The sequence below is a fragment of the Labrus bergylta genome, chromosome 5 (genome assembly GCF_963930695.1).
Source record: "Labrus bergylta chromosome 5, fLabBer1.1, whole genome shotgun sequence".
NCBI classification, from domain to species: Eukaryota; Metazoa; Chordata; class Actinopteri; order Labriformes; family Labridae; genus Labrus; species Labrus bergylta.
In genome coordinates this window covers 2,777,243-2,786,000 of record NC_089199.1, presented here as the reverse complement: position 1 = coordinate 2,786,000, position 8,758 = coordinate 2,777,243, and the positions used below count along the sequence as shown (strand labels likewise).

The 8,758-nt window shown below is 43.0% G+C and overlaps 1 protein-coding gene across 4 annotated transcripts in view; it reads left to right on the top strand.

Moving 5' to 3' along the window:
* foxp4 (forkhead box P4) overlaps nucleotides 1-8,758 on the top strand; it is a 93,904-nt gene that overhangs the window by 64,494 nt on the left and 20,652 nt on the right. For 3 of the 4 annotated variants that reach the window (XM_065954550.1, XM_065954551.1, XM_065954548.1), the window contains 4 exons: nucleotides 1-45; nucleotides 3,448-3,586; nucleotides 6,788-6,989; nucleotides 7,474-7,572. The exon at nucleotides 1-45 is cut by the window's left edge. In XM_065954550.1, the coding sequence (XP_065810622.1) occupies nucleotides 1-45; nucleotides 3,448-3,586; nucleotides 6,788-6,989; nucleotides 7,474-7,572 (485 nt within the window). The remainder of the gene's footprint in view (nucleotides 46-3,447; nucleotides 3,587-6,787; nucleotides 6,990-7,473; nucleotides 7,573-8,758) is intronic. The other variant, XM_065954549.1, reaches the window with a different exon arrangement.

Sequence of the window (8,758 nt, the reverse complement as noted above, 5' to 3'; positions counted from 1 at the left end):
CAGCAACAGCAACAGCAGCAGGCTGGGAAACAAGCGGCAAAAGAGGTGAACTTCATACATACTCACTTAGCTCAAGTACACTTTGAAGTGCACAAGTGCCCTTAAAAGCAGTGATGGCGATTGACATGGGAGCCAGGCGAAGGAAGTAATCACATGAAGGATCTAATGTATTGGATGAAGGATGCATATGTTAGTTTGCTTTTCCCTCTACTTTTTCTTTGATCTTATCCTCATCCTAAATACCCCCTTTAAAAAAAAGAAGAGGAATAGTAAATATAGTCTTTTTATTCTTCTACCAGCATGCTCTGCAGAGGCAGTGAAATATCGCTTTGCTAAGCCATACACTACCCCGCCAAAGAATTCATTTGCATGCCTTCAGCTTTAAGCCTGAGGTGAAATCTCTCTGTAGGAGGGGTCTGCCACTCTTTTAATTGTCAATTAACCTTGTAGCACTAGGATCCTCCCTTGCTCTTGCTTTCTATCTCTCTCTCTCTCTCTCTCACACACACACACACACACACACACTGGAATATGCATGCACACAAACGCACATGCTGTACCAGGTTTATACACAGCTGTGGTATAGTGGGATAAAAGAGGATCAACTGGGATCACATAGTAGCACAACAAAGGGGATCTCAATTGATCAGACAAGATTACTTTCATAATGTATGTGTACAGGAGGTTGTGTATGTGTGTGTGTAGTCACGACTGCTTGTGCACGTGTGTGTATAATAGAGACATTCTTGTTACATGAACGCTCATTCACAAAAATAAACTGAACACACAGAGGACTGTGTAGGAGACGGGCTTAAGAAGGAGAGCCTCATGAGACTTTTTTCTGATAAACGCATGAGGAGGCACATCCAAGATATCCCCCCCCCACCCCTCTCCCAGCGGGTAGACCCCCCCACCCCCAAAACCCACAAACTCCACGCCGACAGCGGTCAAGCAACTCGACCGTGACCAAAGCAAACCAGTTGTGGTTGACTCGCATGTTGAGAGGGCGTCTGAATCGCTTTCCCCCCCTTCTCCCTTCTCTCCGCTGCTGTCCCAGTTTTCAGGTTTGTTGTCCTGTAACAACGAGACAAGTGCAAATACTGGTCACACAGCTACACACACATGTAGAGAGAGGGAGAGGCTTGATGTGTGATGGTTCAATGCACAAACACACACACACACACACACACACACACACACACACACACACACACACACACAGAGCTTCACACAGCTGATATGACTAAGGCCATTTCAAGCAGTCTCTGTTTTTTTGTTTTCCACAAGCAAAAAATCGTTTTAAATGACTCTTATGTCTCTCATGATCAAACAGGCAATATAAGGGTGTGCTTCAGCAAACTTTAGTTTCCAGCCTGCCTTGAACACACCCAGAAAACAAGGAAACAGGAAGACCAAGAGAAAACAGTAGAGGAAGGCAAGAGAATAAAAACCAGAAAAAATAATCTCTACTTGTGCTTGAGTGACTGTGACTTTTTGACTTCTTTCCCCCTTCTCTTCAATTCTTCTTCACTCTCTTGTCTGCGTGGAAGTGATGCATTGAAAGAGGGTGTATGTATGTGGAAGTTGAGTCAGTGTTTGTGTGTGTAGTCTGTGCATTTGGGACCGGTCAGGAGTCAGCTTAATGAAGTGACTCTGACCATCACGAAGAGATGTGTGCATTGTGTGTGTGTGTGTGTGTCCGTCTGAGGGTGTGCATCTATAACATGTGTGCGTCCGTGTGCCGGGTCTGCAAGTGTCCGTCCCCATGGTTGTGTATGTGTGCATCTGTGTGACTGGCAGGCTCAGACAGTGTGTGATGTGCTCATAAATCACATTGACAGCCTGTTACTGCGCTAGCTTTGGCCACTCAGCCACAGCTAATGTAAACAGAACACAGGCACACACACACACACACACACACACACGCACACACACACACACACACACACACACGCACACACACACACACACACACACACACACACACACACACACACACACACACACACACACACACAGAGAAATGTGTGTGTTAAAGAACCATACCCATATCTCAGGAGGGAATGAGAGACAGCGGGGGGAGTGAAAGAAATAAAATGGACAGACAAGTAGAAAAGGAGGGGCAGGAGGGCTGGAGAGAGAAACAGCAGGACAGGAGGGAACGCTTCAGTCAGGACTTTGTGATCATGATAAACCATTTCTTGCAACAAATTAAAAAAATTGGCCGCGTACTTCAAAGAACTGAAATATGTAAGCATGACACAGATTTTGCCCACAACACCCCTTGACTAATACAAAGCTTAGGCGATTATACTTTTTGCTACAATAATAGTGCTTCTACAACAAACTGTGGAATTAGATTATAAGAAAGTTGCGGGAGGAGACGACGGTGGTGGATGGAATAAGCAGGATTAGGCGGTGTCTGGGCTGGTTCTTAGACTGTAGCTATGTTTGCATGTGATTGGCGACTGGATAGTCTGACCTGCGCTTGAACTACTGGGAGGCTTTATTTGCAGTTTTACAGAAGTGTAGATTAAATTTCTGGGAGGTTTGCTAGTTCCTGGAACTGTTTTCATCATTTGAAAATCATAGATGTATTTCTTAAATATCGTCTTAACTATTTCCTTATATGTTAAGTTATTTCATATATTTGCAACATATTCCCTGTGATTTTCCACTGTAGGTAAATTTCCTTGGATTTTAATTTTACTTATCAATACTAGTGCCATAGTTGTGACCTATGCAAGAGGATAAAAATGCATCCCCACTGCATTTAAAAAGTTGTTGTCCCTCTTTTTTATTTTACATTACCTTTGAAAACAAATGTTGTGCTACCGCCTCACAAATGCCCAACAGCTCCCTCCCACACACAAACACATCCCGCTTTCGTCTCTCCAGGCACCAAGTCGGAAAGGAAGTGACCTCTCTGGCCTTCCTGTGAGATACTCTCTGTTCAAAGAGTTCCAGGCTGCCACTCTCTCTCAAACACACAATGAGCGGTTCCTCAAGTTGTATTTATTTATTTTCCCTCTCCCCTTAGTTATCTGTTAGAGATAAAGTCCGCCGGTGGTCAGGGGGGACTTCAAACAGCGCGGCACAGGCCAGGGCCGCCCTAGACTGGGGGGAGCAGGAGAGGGGACATTTATCACTGTAACACATGCTGACATTATCACTATGCGCCATTAGTCTTTACCTCTCGCTCTTCAACCTCCCTCGTTCCCTTCCCTCCTTGTCTGCGTACTTGGGGTCTTTAAGGATTGGCCTCTGTTTCTTGTTTTTTCAAACAACAGAAATTTTCCAGGGTAAATGTAGATTCTTTATTTGTTCAGTATTCTTGGTGATTTAGAAAGGAAACTTTTGAAAGAACTGTGTGTATACAACATGGAATTCACAAGTCATTTAACCTTTTCTACTCTCTATCTACCCTTTGTCCTCTGTGTCTAAAAGCAGTTAGGGAGTAAGCAGTTGGCCTTCCAGCAGCAGCTGATCCAGATGCAGCAGCTCCAGCAGCAGCACATCCTCAACCTCCAGAGACAAGGCCTGGTCCCCATGCAGCCCACTGCTACCATGCAGTCCCTGCAGCAAGGTACACACGTGAACAGACACACACACACACACACACACACACACACACACACACACACACACACACACACACACACACACACACACACACACACATCATACACCAACCGCTCTGACAGACACATCCTGACAAACATGCATGCACACGCAGTCATAAATGATTACACACACACAGAGAGAGGCCTGGACCCAATGCTGCATGTGAAGCCTGTTAAGTTAATCAGCCTATAAAAGATAAAAGGAAACCTGATTGGTGGTTTTGTAGAAGGTACTCATTTGGATAATAGGTAAAATATGCCACTAAGCCCCCCTGTTTTGAGGTGTATATATGCATGTGTGTGTGTACTTGAGATTAGCCAGATACAACAGCATCATCGCTTTGCTATTTTTTTTGATTCTATATGTAACCCCTCCTACAGTCCCTTCATTTTGTCAGCATGGTTCTAAAACGATAAAAGTTGACTGCTGACTGGCTCGCCCTTTAGAGCACATGTTTGTATATGGGCGTTCTTTCCTTCAGTACACTGTAACACACACCTACACACAACCTCACACACACACACACATAGTGCTTTAGGGGCTCTAAAGTGGCCGTAACATTGCTAAAGCGCTGACTGTGTTGACCAAACAGAGCAGTTTCCTTCCTCCTGTCCATCTGATCTCTCCCTTTCTCTTATCCACAGTCACATGCAGTCACACACACAACCAGCACACACAACTACACAAACTCTCATTTTCACTCGGACACAAAAACAAAGATTAACTCAACCAAATCCATTTAGGTTCTTAAAAAAAAAAAAAGTTCAACTATAATAAGCTTAATAGCTCACCAAAGAATTACACTTGACATTTTGGTGAGATTTGTGCATGTGTTTGTTTAAGTGCTTCAGGGAAGGGTGTGTGTGTGTGTTTGTCCAATGCGGGGCAAGTAGAGTTACCAGTTTTCCGAGAGTGAAAAAAGAAAAAGAAACATATTAAATATACTAATGAAAAGACTGGCTTCTTTTGGAAAGAAAAGAGCAATTTCCTCAGACAATGGCAAACTTTAAGCTTTAGCATCTCCTTCTCTCTTTTTCTTTTTCTTTCCCTCTGTATCGGAGTGGAATTTCCCTGCAGTGTGAAAGAGCCAGTCCATTGTGACGGCTCAGCCAGGCGTGAGCAAAAGCATTCCTCTGACCAACCATGCCACACAAACACACAAACACACATGCATAAACACCCATACACACACAACTGCACACACTAATGCCCCGCCTCAAAGGGCAGTTATGTCCGGTTAGTAGTTTAGTTGGTGGGTGGGGGGCTGACATGAGGGTCCAGCTTTAGTTTCTGTCTAAATCTCATGACTGCGTAACCTACTGAATTAATGGCAAAAAAAATTAAACAAATGAATCCCAAAAAATGTTTTAACGAGAAGCCAACTGTTTCTTCTCAGCATAGACCAAACGTAAAGAGTTATCAGGGTTTTTTTTTCCTTTTTAAGCAATCTTTTCTAAAGCATCCAAAAGATTTGACTTTTTCTTGTTAAAACTTATGACTCAGTATTAGGGCCACATTAAGATTAAAAAGAGGAGGAAAAAATCAGAGGAATAACAGAATAAAGTCATAATAAAACATAAACATAAAGCCATTGTTTTATTTGAAAAAGGTCCTTATAGTACAATAACAAAGTCGTAGGTTTTTGTGAAAAGATGAGAAATATTACAAGAATAGAATTGTAATTTTTTTAAGTTAAGGTCGTATAATAATGAAAATAAAATTGTTATTTTAAACTATTGTTAGCCTATAGTATGTTATTCTGAAGGGGAACATCAGGAGAGCAACCAGCTGCCTGAGCTCAACTTGTTGCATCTGGTTACACATAAGTTACGTTTTTAGAACAACATTCTTATAGGCAGCCTGATTTTTCTCTTAATATTACGACTTTATTCTTGTAATATAATGACTTATCCTTATATTGTTTTAACTTTATTCTCAGAATATGTCTGTATTCTCAAAACCTCTTTTTTTTTCTCTGTTGTAAAAATTAAATTTAAAGTCTCATATTTTTCTTTGGACATCAATGTGAAATAAATATGATCCCAGAAAACTTTTAGGTTGTGTTGGTCTGAAATGTTTAAGCAGCTATTTGCTGTTAAACACACTCCCATCCTCTCAAACACTTTCGTATGTCAACACTACCTGAAGGGACACATTTTCACCTAAAGACACACAAAATCAGTTTTTTTTTGTTTTGTTTACAAATCTGTTCTGCCCTCGGCTGCTTACACCTTTCTAGTGCTTTCTTAACACACACAGGTAAAACTTTAGCTCTATAGTAACATGTTGTTCTCATTTTTTCATATGAATGGATATGTTATGAGCCTGTCTGATAAGTCGAAAGAGGAAACACCAGAACTTTAAATCCCTTAAGTGCTTTACACTTTCACTCTCCGGGTGTGTTCTCAGATTGGTCTGGTTTATTTGGATAATAAACACACACAAGCACAGAAATCTATGCTCACACCACCTCATTCCTCCTGAGTGAGAACTTTTGTTTTGGCGGGACCGCAAAAGAATGCAGACAAGGCAGACATAATATTTGGATTGCTGCAAGGTCTGTGTATGTGTGAGTGCTAATGTGCAAATGTGTGTGTGGCTGTATGCGTGCGTGCCTGTTGTGTACATGCATTATGAGATCCGTTGGAGTAGGCCATGGCGTTTGTAGGCGTCGTTCTTACTGTGAAATTGGAGCAGAAATAACAAAGCTGCAACTAAAAGAACTCAAAGTGTGCCCCAACCCTGTTCAGATAAATAGTGGTAGTGACAGGAACAGTGGCGCTGATGGACAGCAGCAATTGCCGACAGAGATTATATGTATATATATATATATACATATATATATATATATATATATATATATATATATATATATTAAATATGGAGGAATAGTTGATATCTTTAAGTTTGACCTACCCTTAGTATTTTCCAGAAACTGTAATAGATGCATGGGTGTTTTATATAGATTTGACAAGTTGCAGCTTTCTATGAAATCACATTATTTGGAGTAGGTCTATGTGTGCGATAATGCAGATATGGTCTCATGTTGTTTTGAATATCCTAGTTCAACTGAACTCATCCAAATATCGAATCTGCATCAAACGTGAAAATGATGACACCCAGTCCTAAATAAACAATGTGTGACTGTGTTCTTTCCCCTCAGCAATGTGTCCGTCAGACCTCCAACAGCTGTGGAAGGAGGTGTCGGGCATCCAGAGCAGTGAGGAGGCCCTGAAACAGGCCGAGGGCCTGGACTTGAGCACCAACAGCTCCAACTCTACCTCAGCCTTCCCCAAAGCTGCCAGCGCTCACATCCCATTGCACAGCCTGATCAACGGACAGAGCCACACCCCAAAGAGAGACAGGTACAGTGATGTACAGTATGTCGACTGCTTCTAGTATCCACGTTTAGGTGGCTTGTGTGTTCTCTGTGTGAGCCGTAGTCCCTCTCTTACTCACACATTATCGCTATGTCATTTTCGGGCTTTCAACTTTTAGCTGTTCTTCCATAACTACGCACATAAACAAAGGTACAAAACATGCACTTGCAGCATATCACACATCACCAGGGTGTAAATGTCTCTCAGCTCATTTGATAGGAGGTGTGTTGGGTTCAGTATGTTCTGCCAGTATGCTGTCAACTACATGCCAGTATAGTATGGAAAAGAGGAGAGCAAAGGAGACGAGACAAATGAGGAGAGGAAAGGATGGAGGATGCAGGCTCTCTCTCCTGAGGAGATACGTTTCCTTTTAACTGTGGTGATCAGAGATGCATGTTTGAGGACTCTGTTGCTATTCCATGGCTGTGATGCCGTGTCTACATCTCATGGGCTTGTCTCCGTCTTAAAGAGCCCGACTGTTTGAATGGATATCCTCCTTCACCAAGGCAGACAGCGGCGATGACCATGTCCCCCTTTACTCCAAAGGCAGCCAACTCCCCAGCAGCCAGTAAGTAGCGCATACACACTCAAACACACACAAACGAGGGGACAAGAGTGGGATCAATAGACCCACTATTGAACAGTCTGCAGAGTCCTTAATCATTGATTCACTGCTTGATTCATCCAGATTATTGGTTGTCACACAATCATGTATAAGCCACAGGGCTGCTACATCCCAAACAGAGTAGTCTTGAGTAAGCAGCTAGCTTTAGCGATTTAGCCTGCTAAGCTAATATAGGGCTGATGTGGAGGAGAATGTGGCTGCCAACAGTTTGTCATGTCTGCTGTCTGAGCTGCTTCTGAGTTGACTCAACCACAGCCAGCACATACACAACATACACACAACATACTCACACACACACACACGCGCACACCGGGTCCAACCTCAGCCAGCACATATGATCAGGAAAAGGCGAAAAAGCAAAAGGGAGAGGGAGAAGGAGAGAGACATGTTTCCATCTGCTAGACAAATGGTTTTTGTTAGACAACCTTCTGATGTTGATTTGGGAGAATCCCCATCCCAGCAACAACACACACACACACACACACACACACACACACACACACACACACACACACACACACACACGTGCACACACACACACACACACACACACACACACACACACACACACACACACACACACACACACACACATACACAGTCATGTAAATATATGTGGAGACAGCAGTTGCAGGCGACGGTCCAGGTCTGAACCACATCTGCTACTGGACCTGCTACACACACACACACACACACACACACACACACACGCACAAATACAGTTATTTCACCCAAACCAAAACCTGGACCAGTTTTTTATCACCACACACACACAAATACAAATACACACATACACTTCCATAAATATGCACAAATACCCACACAGAAAAACACACACGTGCACAAACACACAGGCTCACCACAAAAGAACAACCAGCACATGACGGCAGCCGCCACCAATCAGTCATGGCTGGTTGGTCCTGTGCCGACTCTGTGTCAGCTCCTGAAACATAAGAACACACACCAGCACTCACTAACACACGCACACACATGCATGCATAAGACATATGCCAAGGACAGAAAGATAGGTCATGGACTTAGAGAATGAGCCTCTGAGGTTGCTGGAAGGATTCCCTTATTTGCCTGGCTTCTGTAACTGACCCGACTCTGCTCTATCCTCCTCTCTTTG